The 19,669-nt window shown below is 31.3% G+C and overlaps 1 protein-coding gene across 3 annotated transcripts; it reads left to right on the forward strand.

Annotated features, from left to right (window-relative positions):
* The first annotated feature begins 1,580 nt into the window (after positions 1–1,580).
* Positions 1,581–12,998, forward strand: LOC101209188. Of its 3 annotated transcripts, none has more exons than XM_011656099.2 (16): positions 1,581–1,736; positions 2,800–3,156; positions 4,500–4,743; positions 5,640–5,902; positions 6,205–6,369; positions 7,355–8,107; positions 8,191–8,279; positions 8,547–8,609; positions 8,732–8,820; positions 8,914–8,973; positions 9,208–9,834; positions 9,955–10,026; positions 10,250–10,320; positions 10,858–10,915; positions 11,249–11,513; positions 12,076–12,998. In XM_011656099.2, the coding sequence occupies exons 2-16, from the start codon at positions 2,882–2,884 to the stop codon at positions 12,756–12,758; spliced, it is 3,777 nt and encodes a 1,258-aa protein (XP_011654401.1). In that variant the 5' UTR covers positions 1,581–1,736; positions 2,800–2,881; the 3' UTR covers positions 12,759–12,998. The 3 variants fall into 3 exon arrangements, with proteins under 3 accessions (XP_011654401.1, XP_031741353.1, XP_004139580.1); XM_031885493.1 differs by having other exon boundaries at positions 6,241–6,369; XM_004139532.3 differs by having other exon boundaries at positions 5,643–5,902.
* The last annotated feature ends 6,671 nt before the right edge of the window (positions 12,999–19,669 follow it).

Genomic DNA, 19,669 nt, shown 5'->3' on the forward strand with positions numbered 1-19,669 from the left:
ACACATACTTGATATACCAAATATTTGGAGTTATGATAAAGATTTTTAATTTTGTTAAAGTATTGAAAAAAGAAGAATATATATTTATTGTAAAACTATAAACCACAAACCCATACTATTATTGTTCAAACTAAAATATAAAAAGTACAAACTATTTAAACCCAACAATAGTAACTTAGGACTACGGTAACCCATTTCTTGCCCCAAACGTTCTAATAAAAAGTGTCATACTATTTTTGGCTCTTAAAATTGATAAAGATCAACTTATTTTTTAAAAAAATGTCACATTGTTTTATTTATCCAAATGTCATTTGAAATATTTACTTAATTTCTATTTTATGTATATAAATATGTGCATAAGATATATTGGGTGTATGAAGTGTGTTAGGATATTTTAGGCATTTTATGTTTATCAAATGCTTATCGAGTGTATCAGGTGTAGCACTTGGATTTGATTTGTTTTTTTTTACCGTATACGCGCTTGCAAGTCTCTAAAGTTAAACGGTAAGTCGCTACAATTTGTCTATTATGTCTAAACTTAAAAAAGTTAGAAAAGTAGGTCAGGTCGTTCTTAAAAAATTAATGTATTTAAAACACATAGTTTGAAAATAAAAATAAAAGAAACTTCTAATTTTTGCCCCTAAACTTGTCACAGTTTTTACCATAAGTTTTCACTAGAATAAAATTAGAACTTAAACTTAATTAAATGTCATAACTTTATTTATTTATTCAACTTATGCTAGTTTATCCTCCACAAAAACCAAATTAAAATCTATCAAATTTGGTAGCATTTTATGTTTTTATATTTGATTTGAAAGTATATGAGAACTTGGGTTATTAAGTTCGTCACATTTATAACAAGTTTGATATAAATTATATTGATACGACGAGTTTATAATAAAGAAATAAATTTATTTTGAAAAAGTGCACGTCTCTTATCAATGAATGTTAAAAAGGAGTATAACTTAACTGCCATATAAATATACAAGGGACTGTGAGCTATATAATTCAAAATTTTCACACATTTTCAGTATAACATGAGGGATTCAAGTATCTGTAGTTGTTGACACATTCGTATTTAAATTGAGCTAGGTTTGTTTTAACATCTCTCATTTTTTTTTATATAAAATATAAATAATAAATTTTAATAAGATAAAAAAAAAGTTAAAAGTCACTTTTGGTCTCTGAACTTTGATAAAGCAACAATTTAGTTCTTAAACTTTGCTTTGTAATGATTTGATATTTGTAGTTTCAATTTTGTAACAATTTAGTGTATGTATCTAAAGAATTTGTTAAAATTTAATGAAACATTTTTAAAAATAATAAAATATTAAACAATTTATAAAGTGTTAAATTTTGTTTTAAGTGAATTGATTTGAATTTAATCTCGAGTTAAGATTTAATAAACTCTGGTTAAAAATAAAATTTAGAGATTAATTTGTTTAGATGGTAAATTTTAGGACCAAAAGTGTTATTTTTCTTGTTTTAAATTAAAGAAAGAAATAGATCGACTCTATGAGAATCCGAAAAGGACAATAGGCAATTGGCGCGTCAGCGTGGGAAAATACACTTTCAACGACGTCGTTTACATCTTCTGCCTCGTTCTATTACTGCAACTCTCCCTCCTCCTCCTCCTGTTCCTCGTTCATATATAACCCTTTGGTTTGATCTTTTTGTACCAATTTGATCGGATTGAACCTGTAATGGATCAATTCACCATTTGACCTCTTTCTCAGGTACTCTCTCTTGCTTTCTTCATTTCTTTAACCTTTTCTTCATCCACCTAACTTCTTCCCTTCCCTTTACATTTTGCTTTTTTCTAGGGTTTTACACTTCATTCACCTTTCCATTTCTTTCCCTGCTTAGATCGCTTGTTTTCTTAATTTTATGTTTTTTTACTTCTTTTTTTTGCTGATTTTTTCACCCACATTTGTGCTCTAGCTGGAGAATTACGTCTTTTTCTCACTCCTAACTTATTTACCCCCAATTTTTGTTTCATTTGATGATTTTGAGTCTAGTCTTTTCCTGTTCACTATGGTTTTTTTTTTTTTTTTTTTGTTTTTTTGGAAATTAATTCGGGTCAATGCTTCTTCAATGTTCACTCGGAGGAAAAGGGAATATTTGGTTACATAGGATTCGAAGAATATTGGAGAAGGAAAAGGGGAAGATAAGTTGTATATATTTGGCTAAATACCATTTGTAAATTGTTCAGTCTTCCAGTTTTTTTCTAGTTATATTATACTTGTACTCGGTTTGTGATTGACAACAATTGTTTTTTTTCCTGGGAAGTCTTGGTGATACTTGTGTTGTGATTATCTTTTTGCAACGTCACTGCAATGTTTCTGTTGGTTTTATTTATTTAATCTTTTTTTAAAATTTTTATGTCCGTATGTGATGGTTGGTGGTGATGATGCCTTACTGTAATACTGCTCTTCATTCTGGAAAGCAATATTTCATAAGTGGTTTTTTACTCTGTTCGTTGCTGCTTTTCACACAAACATATTCGACCAATCAAGAGTTTAGACTAGATCTAAAATTTACTACGAAAAGTCTTCAACCTCTCCGTTTAACCACTTCTGTGTTTTTGGGTTCCTCCAAAAGTTTTATCTTGTTTACTGTATTATTGTTGGTGTTGCTGTCACAATCTCAGTCTCGGGTGTTAATGAAAAATATATATATTCATTTTTAATAAATAAACTTATTTCAAACAAACAAAAAACTACATTTGTATGTATGTATAGTTTTTTGAATCAGAATTTTTATATTGTCTCTACTTCCATTGTGATTTTATTATGGCAGGAAGTTGATACTCAAGGTTTGATTTGTCTTAAAAGAAATTGTCGAGCCACTTTGGATCATTTTGTAAGAATATTGCAAGTGTATGATGATCGGATCTGGGAATAATTTAAATCGAGGAAGTGCATTCCTGCCATCAAATATGCCATCCTTGCCCCAGTGCTTACCCTTGGAGCCCATTACATTAGGTAATCAAAAAAATTGCTCAGGGGAGCTGAAAAGAGCTCTAGGTGTTTCTTCTGGAAATGCATTGGAGGATCGTCCTTTTGGAGTAGTCCACCTGAAACGCCAACCACCAGTGGCATCAAAGGAGTTGAAGCATTTTAAAGATAGTGTGCAAGATTCATCTAGAAGGGCCAGGTAACTTTTCTCTTTTCTTTTTTTAAATTGTATATCAAGCTCCATGAAAGATGAATATATATATATATATATTTATATTATATAAATCAATATTTGAGTTTTTGTTGAGAACTAATGAAACAATATAAGGGCTAGAAGTAACGGGGAGTCCATAAAAGGAGGTAAACTGAAAAAAGGAGCCTTAAATTAAGCAAAGTAACACTTAATGGATAGTTACAAAAAGATTTAGCTACCGAAGTCCACACAGATGCATTGGGACCTAATAAGAGCTCAAAGGTTACTTGAAGGCCTGTCAACTCTGCTAAAAACACTGGTATTCCACTCTCCCAAAAATTCCACAAAAGAGTACATATCCTAGACTTCCACGAAAACACATTCCTTTCTTGCGAAAAGAGAGTGAGTGGAGAAGGAACCCCTTGATTATCTCTCTGCAGCCCTCATCTCTGGTTAGGTTAAGGCCAAATTTTGTAAAGAAATTACTCTGTTCCAAAGATCAGCCAAATCATAGCTCTAGAGGAAATCATCAAGGTCGTTAGTCATTTTCCTACATAGATTTAGGCTACATTTTCGCCATTGAGTGAATCCTCATCAAGGAATATGTTTAGAGGTAATTCTTAGGCAAACCCAAACAATTTCGCCATCTGATTCTCCATCAAGGATAGGTTAAAGGTAATTCTGGGGCCTAGCTTTTGCCTTGCAACTAAAGGCATCCATCCAACCTTTGGATAACAAAAATCACAGTGCGGCTGATCTCAAGGTTCTATGGTCATGTGTTTTTGCTAATTTGTTTCGTTGTTATTGGAGCATTAGCCTCTTTTCATTTCATCAATGAGGGGTTCTACTTTTGTTTTTTGTTTAAATCAGTCATTCCCACTGTGAGCTCTTTTGTTAGACCAGGAACAGGAGGTTGATTTACCGAAGTTCTTATTCTTATCGAAGTAGTATAAGAGGAGGCAATGAAAAAAATGTCATGTTAAGCTGGAGTGTATTCTTATCTACTCCTTAATTTTGTTATTTCTCTTAATTTCTTAACTCGATCCCCTAAAGAGTTATTTGAACCTTATTTTTATGCATAATTTTAACTATATCTTTGCTGGTGGTATGTAATTAAAGTAAAACAAGATCATTAATGCAATCTGGAAATCTTGAATGAGCATCATAGTAGATTGGAGAAAAAGTGAAGCTTAAGTGATGATATCTTTCTTGGTTTGGATATGAAGAAGGAATAGGAGAGTTTGTAAGGATGACAACAGGATTGATAAACAATTTTGATTAATATAAATTTGTTTGTATTTGGCTTCATTTGTTTACTATTCATGTTTGTTTGTTTTGTTTTGTTTCAGGGAAAGAGCAGACATGCTGAGTGAATCCTTGTTCAAGTTGGATAAATATAGGGAAGCCATGAGCTCAAAAAAACGACAACGGAGTGAAGTTTCATCAAGTGAGAGACTAGGTGGTGGCAACTTATCTAAAGTGGGAAGTCAGATTCACAGAAATGGCCACGATGTTGTTATTTATAGAATGGAAGACAGGGCAAAGAGTGTAGGCTTGAATAAGCGTGCCCGTTCATCCATATCTGATGTTCAGGTTTGTAATACCATGATACCTAGTATCTAATTTGCTAGTCATCTTTTCCATATTATTTATGCATTCATATTCAATATGAGAATTTACAGCTTCATTTTGATATAAGTCTTCTTTAAACCATGTTGGGTTAATTTTCATTTTGATATCTAATTTGTTCGATGATTGAGGAGTTTTCTCCTTTCAAAGAGAAAAGTTGTTTTTTGTCATATCCGTGGGGGTGTACCCCGTTGTGGGATATTTGAGGAAGAGGTATAGTAGGGTGTTTAGAGGGGTGGATAGGGACCCTTGTGAGATTTGGTCCTTGGTTTGGTTTTGTATCTCCTTTGGGCTTCGGTTCCGAAGACGTTTTGTAATTATTCTCTAGGTAATATCTTACTTACATGGAAACCCTTTCTCTAGGGTTTTTTGTGGACTTGTATTTTTGTATTCCCCTATATTTTTCTCAATTTAAGCAGCAGATGATTAAAAAAAAATAGTACCACTCAAAGGGGATAAGTTCAAACCCATAGTTGCAAGTGGCGACCTACTTAGAATATTAAACTCCTATGGGTTTCCCAACTAGTTAAATCTGTTGATGGGAAGAACCCTGGATTCTTTTGGTTTCCATCAAAATATTGTAAGAGCTTGGTAATTATCTTGTATGATTTGTCAAGATATGTGGAACTTGGATCAGACACTACAGATACAAGATACCTGGGGGTGGGGGGGATTTTTTGAGACGGTGGAGGGAAGGGACTTGAACTGTTAAATAAAAATGACAATAACATGTCACTAGAATTCAGTCATATTTGACCATTCTGGTTTTCTACTTAACTCTTAGTTAATGCTCCAACAGAGAACACAGTGACTTCTATTTCATTGATTTAAGTGCGTTGTTTCTCATCTTCCAATTCTAGCAGCCAGAAGCAAGGTTCACCACAATGACAAATAATACAACCTTCTTGGAGAAGGATAGTGATGATGGTTCTATCCGAAGTGAAGAAAAGACTCGCAAATTGCTTGCTGGAGGAGAGGGATTGGATCAGAAAATTAAAAAGAAAAGATCTGTTGGAGCTGTTGGTTATAGAGTTAATAATGGCGATCGGGAAATAAAACGAGCTACACATACCAAGCTGAATTCTGATTCTAAGTTGCGTTCTTGTGATGCTCAAGGGCACAGGTATCCCTCATTCCTTTGCATGTTTGATTTATGATTTCTGATATGGAATTGATGATTGACAGTTGCTATTTAATATAAACTAAGGAGTATACACAAAAATGGCAAGGAGATGAGGCATTTCCTCCTGAGAAATCAAAAGGGCGAATCTGTTAAAGAACCCTAGTTCATATCAATGGATCTTTTAAGAAACAAAGAAAAATTATTATGAAATTTAATTCAAGAGGAGACTCTGCACTGTGCAACCTCAAAAAATTTTACTGTCTATGATAATAATATTTTATTTTGTACATTCATTCTTGTAGATTGAAATCTTCATCTGGAGTAAATGGAATGAACAGGTTGGATGGTTCTTCCGATCCCACTAGTTCAGATGCAAGTACCATATCAAAGAATGAACCTGAAAGTGGTCTTCCTTTGAAGGGTCGTACATATATATTGGAGCAGAGGATGCTTAAAGGGAACAATAGGTACTATGATATTTTCCTTATCTTGATACTGTACTGTGTATGTTGCTTCTAAATTTTCTGGTCTAGTTAGTTGTTAAGAAAAATTTATGGTACTCAACATTACGGAGTGTTGCATTTGATTTCGAGTGACTTAGAACATTAATTGTCATTCGGATTTTATTTGGAAATCATGAATACAGTCACCGGCGGATTTAGTATAGGCCCAGAGGGGACTCGAGCCCCCTCTCAACTTTATTGTCTTTATATAATACGTATAAACAAACTCAATTCATACTTAATATTTATAGACAGTTTAGTGGTAACTATGCTTGTTAGCCCCTCTGTCAATCAGAGTTCAAGTCTTACTTATGTAGTTTTTTTTCCAGATTTTTATTTTTCCTCTAAGTTACAACTCAAAGCCCCCTGTCAATAAATTTTCTGGACCCACCACTGAATACAGTGAATGGAGTTTAAGAACCGAAAGTCAAGAAACATTAAATTTGGTTCTTAGATACAATTATGAAGAGCAAAATGATTTAAGAAAAAGTTATTGATTTCTCAAGTTTTCAAATTAAAGTGTATTTTCACCATTGTTTTCAACTCACTTGTGCAAAAGTTTGATAGTTAAATATCGTAAGTTGATAGATTTATTTTATTTTATTTTTAAATTACATATTAAACTTCAATTGGTTTAACTAAGATGGAAACAAGAGTCAATTAATTGCTTGTTCACGTACTTGATGACCGTTCAATACCATGCTTCATAAATTCATGAAGAACTATATAAAAATACAATATGGGATGCTTCAACTAAGTAGTCTGTAGTTCTGTACTCATTTTTTTTTCTTTGTTAAAATACAACTGTGTTTTCCTTGTTCAAATTATTTCATTAACTAGATCTCAAACTAGAATTCAAATGATACATTAAAGGTTTGTTTCGTTTTGTGTTCTTTTTTTTCCTATTTTGTGATATGGTCTTTAATTTTTACATGCATTCCTTTGTCAGGTCAAGTAACCGAGATGACAACTCAGCAGGCAGTCCTTGTACTGTGATTAAAGCAAAGGTGTCTAGGGGACCAAGAACTGGATCAATTGTGGGATTAGATTCATCCCCAAATATTCATTCTTCATCTGAAACTCATCAAAGCTGGGAATCTGCAAGTGTTAGCAAAACCCAATTGACTGGACTTTCAAGTAATCCAAAGCATGCAATACCAACTGGTTCATCTTTGTATCCTGTAACCCAATGGGTTGGCCAGAGGCATAAAAACTCTCGTAGTAGGAGATCAAAGCTGCTGCCACCTGTTCCAGATCATGGCGAAATTCCGAGTCCATCTCAAGACTTTGCAGCTTCTGATTTTGGTCCAAGAACAAATATGACAGATGGATCAGTGTTGGCTAGTAGTGTTGACAACAATACCATGAAGTTTAAAAAGGAAGTAGATAATGTATCTTCTCCGAGTGGGCTGTCCGAAAGTGAAGAATCAGGACCAGGAGATGACAAAGTAAAACTGAAAGATACAAGCAGTGGCAAGTTCTCTTTGAGTGCAGGAGATGAAGCCGGGTCTTCTATATTGCCAGCAAGGAAGAATAAGGTTCTGGTGAATGAAAAAGGAGATGGTGTGCGAAAACAGGGAAGGAGTGGAAGGGGTTCTACCCTAGTTAAGCCTGATAGCCCTTTGGTGAGAGATAAGTCAGAGAGCCCATTTGCAGAAAAACCACTCCACAGCATGAAGCCTATCTCTGGGAAAATTAGAAGGTATATGAACTGATATTACTTTTGTTCCTAAAGCATTATGGTTGTATCATAATCTTATATACTTTTTTCACTTTTATAATTAGCAAATCTGGTCGTCCACCGTCTAAAAAACTAAAAGATCGCAAGGGTTCAGCTCATGTGGGGTTAACTTGCCGGTCCTCAGATATCACAGGTGACCACATCATTTCATTTGATTGATCTTTCTTGCATTTGGTCCGACGTGTATCAGCGTTAATTTTCTTTTTGATGTTTTATGTTTCTAGTTTGTAATACTGCTTTTTATGAAAAAAAACTTTTTTGGAACTTCTATTCTGGTTTATTTTTTTCTGTTTCATCTTGATTTAACTTTTTATTAAGATGCTGATGGGGAAGACTTGTAGCTTATGCTAAATAGCTATATGACAGCGGCTCACTGGTGGATATTGACATTGTTTTCCAGGTGAATCTGACGATGATCAAGAAGAATTATTTGAGGCAGCTAAGTCTGCTCGTAATGCCAACAGTATGCCTCTGGATACTTTTTAGTTTAAGTTTTTACAAGAACTTCATTTACTGTCCATGTCTGTGGCTCTATTCTTTCTACATTCTCTTTTTGACAATACTGCGGGGCTTTTGTGTCTGTAGTTCGTGCTTGCACAGGTCCATTTTGGCATAAAGTGAATTCCATCTTCGTTTCTGTTAGTCAAGCAGATGTAGCAAACTTGAAGCAACAGGTAGACTATGTTATGTGATGACATATTTTCCATTTCTAAGTTATTTTGGTCATAGATTAATAGTTCCCTCACCTGGGGGATTTACTGAATCAGCTAGGTTTGGCTGAGGAACTTAGTGAGAGATTGTCTCAGATGCACGACATGGAACATGAGGTATTGTAGCTTTATTCTCATCTAATTTTCTATTTATGGTTATTGTCCAAACAATTTTGTTGCTTGATCAGTCCACTTATATACATATACATATACATACACATGCATATATATAATATATGTAAGTATGTATGTATGTATATCATCCCTATAAAGTTGATTGTACAACACTACACACCATGAAAAAAGAAGAGAAATATCTACTTCCCACTAATTCCATGCTTAAATTCTCAGGATCTTGGTGTACATATAACAGAAACCAATTGTTCTGAAGAAATTCGAGGGTCCAACTTTAGTAAGGAATTTATTCTTTCTGGTTCAAAAGGTGGCAGATTTGATGTGGGAAGACTAGACAAGACTGTACCCCTGTACCATCGAGTTCTTTCTGCTTTAATAGAAGAGCATGATTGTGGTGAATATTACCACCAAAGTGAAGGGAAGCACACTTTTCTGCAATCAGCAAGTGATGATTCTCATTGTGGTTCTTGTAATCTTAATGATTATGAACACAGAGATAGAGATAGAGTGGAATCTGAGGCTGAGTCAACGATAGATTTTCAAATCCCAAAGAACAATGTGTTTGACAGATTCTCTTGTGATAAAAGTGCCGTGTGTAACTCGTATTGTAAACCAAGCATATCAGGTTTCATTCATTCTGGCGATCAGTGGCAAGGAGACGAAGATTTATCAAATTGTGATGTTGGACACACCAGTGAAATATGTTCAAATGATTCTTTCCAGCTACAATCTGGGGATTTTAACGTACCTAGTATTTCTTCCAACTGCCAGTATCAGATGATGCGACTGAATGACAAACTTCTATTGGAACTACAGAGTATAGGGTTGTATCCCGAGACCTTGGTGAGTTTTTTCTACTGCTGTTTCAGGCTTAGAACTTGTAGGATGAGCTTTATTCAATACATATCTCACAGTAGTGTTCTTTTGCCCCTTACATTATTTTTCATTCTGTTTTGACTGTAGCCTGATCTGACCGAGGGAGAAGATCTGATTAACCAAGAAATTATGGAGCACAAGAGAAGCTTGTACCAACAGGTGTGCACTTACATACATTGAACTGGTTTCTCACAAAAAAAAAAAAAATCTGCATAAAAAATTTCTTATATTTAGTTCTCTTGAGATTCTTGAATCCTTTGGGGTTACAAAGCCATTAAATAAAGAAAAGGTGCACTATCTTCAGAACATCCTGGACAAGGCCAAACAACTTGATATATATTTTTGTGGATGTCTTCCTTGTTAATGTTTCGTCATTTAATAGATTGGGAGAAAGAGGCGCAACCTGGAAAAGGTGGAGCAATCTATCAAGAGAGCAAAAGATATGGAAAAACGGTAAGACTCGTGCAGATGAATTATAAAATCGCAGAATTAGAAGAGACTGTTTTCGAACTTCTAGCATGCTTTGTTAGTAGGACCAATAGTTCTGTTGTTTTTAAATATATTCATAAAACAGTTATTTTAGTAGTCCATTTCCAAATGAAAGTTTGGTTTCTTACACAATTTTTTTTTACAAAACTTTGACACTCAACCCATCTGCAATTTGACTGGTAAGAGTTTCTTCTTTCTCTCTAAGTACAATTTTATCACATATAATTAAATATAATAATTAATAACTATTATTTAGTTTCTGTTTTAAAATAGAGGTACTAGTGTTGGTTTTTATATACAATAGAACTGTGAAGATATTGATTGCCTCTTTTTCTTTAGCATTATAGATAGTATGAAGTTACTTCTATTCGTAGTCTAAAGATTTGCGTGCATGCCATGGTCATGTACATTTTTTAAAATAAATAATCAGCCTGACCCTGGGGTGATCTTCAGTTTTTAGATCGTTTCTTTCAAGGTTTGAATGGTATATTTTACGTGCAGGGAAGTTGAGGAAGTTGCGATGGACCAACTTGTTGAGATGGCTTACAATAAGAAAATGGTAAGTCGTTAGTTCATTTTTACCATTTCGTGTGATATTTTCCGTTATTTTTATATATTAAAATATATTTGCTTAGGCTTCTTATTAAAACAAATGGTTGTATATTATAATTTGTTATTACATTACAATTTATTATATAAGAAATCAAGCTTTTAGTGAGACAAAAGAGCAAATAAAGAAAAAGAAAAAACAACTAGATCAGTAAAAGAAGCTCGAAGGTAATTACAAAAATGGATTTCAATCCAAAAGCATGAACCTAAGCTGGTTGCTATAAAATGTCTGATTAAAGTCACAAACCTGTGTATTGTGTTCTCACAAATAACATATTGACAGGGATATCGCGGCAGTGGTGGCTCCAAAAGTACAATTCGCAGGGTCTCAAAATCAGCTGCTCGGTCCTTAATGCAGCGCACTCTTGCTAGATGTCACAAATTTGAAGATACCGGGATTAGTTGTTTCAATGAGCCTGCATTGCAGGATATTATTTTCTCTACACCTCCGCAGAAAAGGGATGCAAAAACCGTTGACTTTGGTGGCTGTACAACTGCTACTAATGCATTCTACGAGTCTTCGCGTCAGATGGACGATAGGAGACTGGGTATGTGAATGCCACTTTAATTCTTAATTATATTAGACTTAATCATCTATTCATACTATATATATATATGGTTTACCATCTATTTTGGGATTTTTTCTGTGGCACTTATACTATTTGTTGGTTTTTATGTTTCCCAATAAAAGTAAGGTTACTCATAATAATAAAAAGTATACTAGTAGTAATGATAATAGACCATATTCATCTATATTTTGGGAATATCTAGAATTGATTGGTCATTTTGAGGAATATATGTTGGGGCAAGTCTTCCTTTGGTAGTGTATTTGAAATGACTTTTGGGAGTAGCGCTTCTTAGTTCTTATACACTTTCTTATTAGCACTCTCTTGGAAGAAGAGCATTTTTTTAGTATCTCTTGTCAAAGTTTTTAACAACACCTTAGCATTTTTACAAACTTCAATTTCAGTTCTGATCGTTTTAACAAATTTCAAAATCATTTTTTATGTGAAAAAAAGAAAGTAGAAATTTTGGGAAGTTTTCTGCCTTCCAAAATTGGTTTTTTCACTTATCCTAACAGTTTCTTTGTGCTCTTATTTGCCATTACAGGTACTGTTTCGGGCCCTTCCGAGAGATATGACTCACAGAGTGATACACTGGATAAAGGTTCTTCAAATGCTCAAGCCATTAATTCTTCCGAGCTAGTCTCAGTGCGTGGATCCATGATGATTAAGCAGAAGAAGAGGGAAATGCGCATTGACGAAGTTGCTGGAAGTGCTTCCTCCAGACTCACCCCAGGCACGAAAGGCAAGAGAAGCGACAGAGAAAGGGACCCAAACAAAAACCATCCTCTTTCCAACTTCTTTGGCTCATCATTAGATGGCTGCCAAGGTGTCCGAAGATCGAGGCCAAAGCCCCGGCAGAAAGGTAGTTGTTTGTCTGCTTCAGGAGCCAGATCTGAGAACCAACTTTCAGAAGTCCCAGAGTCGTTGACTTCTCAATCTTCTAAAATGGGAGCAAAGTTCAGCGACAGAACAAGAGGTATCGACCCGGCATTGCCTGCTAACTTTCTGGTAGGGTCAACTAAAGATGCTGACGAGTCAACTGGTTTGAGAAACTTGCAATTGCATGATTTGGATGCTATGGAAGATCTAGACGTGTCGAAAGACCTTGGTGATCATCAAGACCTTGGTTCTTGGTTGGATATTGATGAAGATGGATTACAAGACCATGATGCCATCGGTCTCGAAATTCCGATGGATGATCTTTCCGAGTTGAATATGATGGTTTAGAGTGTAACATTTATATCCCCCCATATTTAGGGTAATTACTGTACCATTGGCCCCAAGTTATTGTTAGTTGGCTTCGTTTCATAGCTCTTGGCTAATATAATTTGTATATAATTCTTTAATAATTCTGTGGCTATTGGAAAATTCATTTTGTATCTCACCAAGTTTTGTCTCGGAATATCTTGCTTTATTGTAAAACTATCTCTTCTTCATGATAATCACACTTTTCTTTTCTTCTTGAGATGAAAATAGAATCGTGGATCTTCACCATACTCATTCTGACTGGAAATAAGGAAATAATTGATTCATTGTCACAGAAATTGAGTTTTTACAAGAAAAAGAAAAATGTAAATAGTGGGCAAAAGTAAAGTAGAAAAGTGGAGTCCTTTTTTCTTGACAAATAGTTGGATAGGATACAACTCCTCTTGCCAGACTTTTAGCCTACAACTCATCTTAATGTCAGTGTTAATTTCTCCATCTAATAGAACACTCTTATCTGAATACACTTTTATCTTTGCTTATCTCTTAATCTTTTCCCCTAAAAAAGGAGTTTTCTACTACCCTTCTTCTTCTTTACAAAACCACTTTTTATTATCTAATCTATACCCTAAGCTCCATCAAACAATCAAACAATGAGTCTACAACTTTTATTTCCATCATAAACATTATTTTAAACCTCTTTTCACATTGGTCATTCCAATCATTTTGGCAAACTCTACTTGGAATCTCTCAAGCAATTCCCTCTTTTACATGTCACTCAATTACCAACAATACACATTTCTTCAACATTATCTATAACCATTATATTCTTCTTTACACTATGGGTATGCTTAATGTTACACTTATGGCACCCTTTCCCTTCGTATAAACAATTCAATTTTAATAGTAAGTATTATTGGAGTTTGTAAATCGAGTAACTTAATCTTCACGGCTTTATCTACATTTATAAATGAATTTGGTTTTTCTCTCTATTTCCATTTTATATATTCGTTGAGTAACTTCGTCTTCCACTTTTAATATGCATTTCACATTTATCGACAAATTTCATCTTGTAACTCTATATTCTAAACAACTTATTAACTCCAACATATTATCTTTTGACTTATTAATTCCTTATTAATTCCACTTAGTGGATCAAACAACTCCTTAACTATTTAATCAGGTAGGACACAATTATAAAAGAAGGGAAGTTAAAATTTCATTCTACGAATAATTGTTTGATGGGTTTGATGATGTATTTTTCGGTCACTATTTTTTTTCTTTTTTCTTTTTTCTTCTCTCATGAACAAATATTATGCATGTAATATCACAATTCTTTTATATCCGTTCATTTCTTTCTCGTTGAGTTTGATAACTTGTGCAAGTATGAATTTGAGCTTTTGATCTTTAGTCGATGATCTATGTTTTAATCAACTGAGCTATGTATTAGTCGTGAAATCTTTTTTATTTAAAGAATAGAGAATAGAATAATTTAATTTGGAGAATGAAAAATCATATAATAAAGCTATCATTTTCACATTCTTTTGGTTAGGGCTTTTAGAAAGGAAAAGTTAAGCACCTCGATCAGCATGAATGAATCCATGCAATGATATTATTCTCTTCTATTTTCTTTTACATACAGACTTTCATGCAACTTGGCCTCCTTTCTTTTATAGATTTTTATCATCTCTTTGTACATAATATATGAATATATAGATGGATAAGGCCACAATTTCTTTGTCCTTTTCCATGGGGAAGAGACCATTTATAATAACCACTTGAAATAAATGAAGTGCAAAACCTAACTCTCATAATTCAATGCTTGGCACTAAAATTAATATTTATTTGTTGAGTACAAACAACTTTTGAGTATTTTTCTTAATCTCTTTTGTCCTTTCTACATTATTATAAACTCTCTCATTTACTCCAAACCACTCCATATACAATATATATACAATGCCTTCAACACCTCTCTCTCTCTATTGGAAATACATGACAAATTCGTGTATTCAAAGATTGATGCATGGCAATAAATTATATGAATTTTCTTGACATAAGGAGCAAGAAGGTTTATATATAATAATACAAAAATAAAAAAGTTGATTCACATTCAAATTTTATACTCCAGCTAAGTTTAAAATTTATCTTTTGTTTATAAATTCAACTATTTTACTTATTATTTTGTTTAATTTTTAAAAAATTAAAAACAAGAAGTTAGCAAACAGAAGTTTAATAGTCAAAATTTAAGATGTATGCTTTACACAAATTGTTTTGGTGCAAAAAGTTAATGTATAGTATTGCAAAAAGAAAAACCTGTTAAACTTGAGATCAAGGCAAAAAAGATACAAACAAGAAGAGAGAGGACACAAGCAAAGAAACAAAAGTAAATTCTAGTTAAATAATTTTTCAAATTATTGGATTTCAATTTTGTTAAGAAAGAATTGAAAAAAAAAAATCGAAACTATTCCCAGAATATAACCAAAAAAGTTAAATGGACTATATGATTTTTAGTGATTAAAAAGAACTTTGTAAACTTAGAATATCTTACTTCTATATCTCTTTGTTTACTTCTTGAAGTTGTAAGAAAATGAAGAAAAATAAGAAGCATAAACCATCTATATGTATATTGAAGATGAGTAGAGAGAGAGGTAATGGGTTACATAAATATGCTTTCTCTTAATATCTTTTTTTAAAGAAAACAAACCTAAAGGTTACTAATGTAACTTTTTATAGTCTAAAGCTAATTTTGAAATAAAAAAAGTACCAATTGTTTTTTGTTTTATCGTAATATTGTTTTTTATTAATTTATTTTATTTTATTTTATTTTAGGGTATTTTCTAGAACTTTTTTAAAGTTCCAAAGGTGGTATTTTTTTATAAACAAATTAGTATTAATACTCTTTTGCAATATTTGTCTTTTACATCCTTCTTTTTTTCATCTTCTCCAATTTTTTTATAAATATTTTCATTTTTCCTTTCTTTTCATATTATTTTTTCTCAAAATTTTCTTTTCTTTCTCCGTCTTTTAGTCTTCCTTCTCAAGTTTATATATATATATATATATTAAAATTGTTATTTCGTTCAAGATCATGTACCAAATATAAAAAATTGTGAAAAAAAATTCGTTGGAATATTAAATTATCAAATGTAAACGATCGTGTTTCAAATATAAACGATCTTGTACCAAATTTAAGCGATCGTGTAAAAAATCTTGAAAAAAAAAATCGTTGAGATTTGGTTACCCTAATTCCATAAAATGTAAACGATCATGTGACAAATGTAAATGATCTTGTGCCAAATGTACCAAATAATTTTGAATTAGATTTGGCTACCCAAATCTAAACTATCAAATGTAAATGATTGTATAAGGTAAAATAACCAAATCTAAACGATCGTTTTCCAAATTTTATTACGTCATGGATGTCAATTAATCACATAACATTTTAAAAAAAATTTATAGTGGGTTTGTGGATTTTTTTCTGTTTTCAAAATTATTCTATACGGTGTAAATATTTTACAGCTTTATTCTACTTTTGAAAAGACCTCTAATATATCCTTAAAAAACTTTCAAACAAATTTTGAATTTATACTACTCTAATTTATTGCTTGATCATGTCAATATGACTTGTTTTTAAAAATATATGAAATCCTCAGCATCCATCTCATATAGCTATCGTATAAAACGTGAAATGTTTGAATTCGTCACACCAACCAAAGGAAAATGTATGTGATAGATCATATGCCCTACCCTTCATTATATTGTTTGTTTTAAAATTATAAAATAATGATATCAACTTTGCTAATATCTCAATTCTAAACACAATTCAACGTTCTTGACATACTTGCACTTAATCATGTATTTAGTTCTCTTTAATATTACTAACATAACTTATTTCTTAAATCTTCAGTCACAAAATAGTTAATCTTATTTCCATTTTTAATCAGGCAAGATCGTGTATATAGTCGTAAAACATCTTATCATGAAAACGTACCTAATGAGGACAAATGATCTGTATTGGCCATAGGGACGAAAACCAACGATTTACATTGTAAGTCAATCTACAAAACCTAAAACATAGGTTTTGATACCAGTTGTAACGACCCAAATTTTTCATAACCAAGCTAGGGTCATTGTTGATCTAATTATCTTAACTTTCTAAAAATAATAGCGAAAGCATAAACAAAGCAGTTCCCATATGGCCAGTCACGGGTCCTTCTTCTTGTTGCTCGTCGACTTGTCTTTCCTCTTACCTTTGCCTAAAAAATTTAACATGGAAAGAGTGAGTATAAACATTTTACCTAGTAAGGAATCCACTATTGGTCCCACAAATTTTGTATCAAGATTGTGTACCCAAATCTAAACGATTATGTACCAATATCCCAATGATTTTTTTTCAAGATCATATACTAAATAAATATCTCATCAATTGATTTTTTTTTTCAAGATCGTGTACCAGATATAAAAGATTTATATTTTGTATACAATATTGAGATAAGATTTATATTGCTACACGATCTTGTAGATTTTTTATATTTAATACATGATCATGTATCAAATATAAAATATTAATATTCAGTACGTGATCTTGTAGCAAAATCTAAATGAAAGGTAAACCAACATCTCAAGGATTTTTTTCAAGATCTTTTATATTTGGTACACGAATTTTTAACCAATATTGCAACGATTTTTTTCATGATATTTTATATTTGATTCACGATCGTGTACCCAATATTCCAACGATTTTTGTTCAAGATCTACCAAGTTCTTTTATATTTGGTACACGATCTTGAACTAAATAACACTTCAAAAAAAAAAAAAACAAGATTTATGATTGATTGAAAACAAATATCATGATTTCAAAAAATATATAAAAGAAAATTGCATAAGAAGAAAAGATTGAAGATGGAAATGAAAAGAAAAATTTGCAGAAGAAGAAGAGAAGAACGAAGATGAAAGAAAGGGTAAACTTGGAATATTTAAACAAAATGGGAGTTTGCAAAAAAAAAGTATTTATGATAATAATGTCCATGTCACCTACATTTTCTAAATTGTAAAAATGACAAATTTAAAAGCAGATTACCACCAATTACTAGTCATATTTGTCAAATTTGCAATATGCAAAAATGTGTGTTATGAATTGTTTTTTTTTTAATTTTTCTTGTCATCTAATGTAATTTCCCTAAAAAAACTAACATCATGAAATTTTTTATTTTATTGTCTGAGCCGTAAATATTTTAGTGTTGTGTTATATTTATGAAAATTAACCTATTATATACTCAATTAATTCCAATTCCACCAAAAACCAATTTTCCTTTAAACATCCCAAATTCTCACTTATTTTAATTAACCAAATCTTCACTAATAAATCTTATTTTAAAATTTCAAATTCCAACCTACATTATCTTAATACAATAATTCAATTTTAGCATCAATACTCAATAACACTTAAATAATTTAAGAAAATTAATAAAAAAATTCCTAAAAATTTGGTATCTTACATTTCTTTCTCCAATAATTATAGTCATCATCAATTTTTCACTTTCTAACTATAACAAAAACTATATAATTACTAACATTCTCCACCATTTCAAAATCTTTAATTAAATATATTCATATATATATATATATATATATATATATATATATAATATATATATATATATAATATATATATATATATATATATATAATTAATCCAATACATTATCCAATAAAATTAATCATCTCTCCTTTAATGGATTATCTTATTTTTCAAACAATAATTAATTTTTACTTTTTCAACTAAATAAAATCACTTATATTCCATCAAATCAATATTTATCATCTCAAAAAAATCCAATCAACTTTATTTTTTTTACCAAAATAATTATACTTTTACAATTTTCTTTCTAAACAAATATCCTATTTTCAAATAATTATCCTCCCACAAATAATTTATCTTTCTCTTCTTTATAAAATACAATATTTTTTCTTAAATAATTATATTTTAACAAATATAATATCTATACTTTTTCTTTTTCATAATTATATATATATATATATATAATTATCAAATCTTCAACCAAATTTCACTCTTCAATTTAATTAAATATTCCTCCAACAAATATCTATTTAATTTCAATGTCCACGAAATCAAATAATCTTCAAAAATAAATGTCCAATAAATTTAAACATAATTAAACAAAACTAGTTACATATAAACTTTTAAAGATATATCTTGAACTTTGATTTGTATATGTCTTCACATACCATTTAAAACTGATAAGACGTTAATTTATTGATTTCATAAGGTTACTAAAACAAAACTAATAAAATAATTAAAAACACTTATTAAATTTAAATTTAGAACAATAACATTTTATTAATAATGTTCAATAAATTAAGGTTTAGTATCTACAAGTTTTAATACATACAACCAAACACCTATTAATACTTTTGGTCAATTTTAATAAACAAAAATGAGAAACGTTGAAAATGTTCGTCATAGTTTTGAATAATTATATCAGAGAGAGAAAACATGTATCTTACCAAACTTACAGAGATGAAGATATATCTTTTCTTTTTTATTTTGTTGTTGATAACAATAGTGTACTGTTTGTTGTGGTGAATTTAGAAAGCTTCTCTAATAGTGAAAAAAGATGATATACTCTTTAGTCAAAGCTTTTCAGTATCAACGAATCTTCGTTTTACTGTGTTTTGAGAAATATGTTGATTTTGGGGCATCCAAAAAAACTTTGTATAGGATGTGATATTCTAACTTCAAGTTTAAGCTCTTGTTTTTGTTGCACACAAAATTGGTTCTTTCATCCCAGCTCAAACTAACTTGAAAAAAAAATGATTGTTTGTGTAAAAAAATAAAAATCTATAAATGTGTTTGTGAATGTTCAAAGAAAGTATTGAAAAGGAAAGGAAAGAAAAAAAGAAAGAAAAATTTG

Source organism: Cucumis sativus, chromosome 1, assembly GCF_000004075.3.
Source record: "Cucumis sativus cultivar 9930 chromosome 1, Cucumber_9930_V3, whole genome shotgun sequence".
Lineage (NCBI taxonomy): Eukaryota > Viridiplantae > Streptophyta > Magnoliopsida > Cucurbitales > Cucurbitaceae > Cucumis > Cucumis sativus.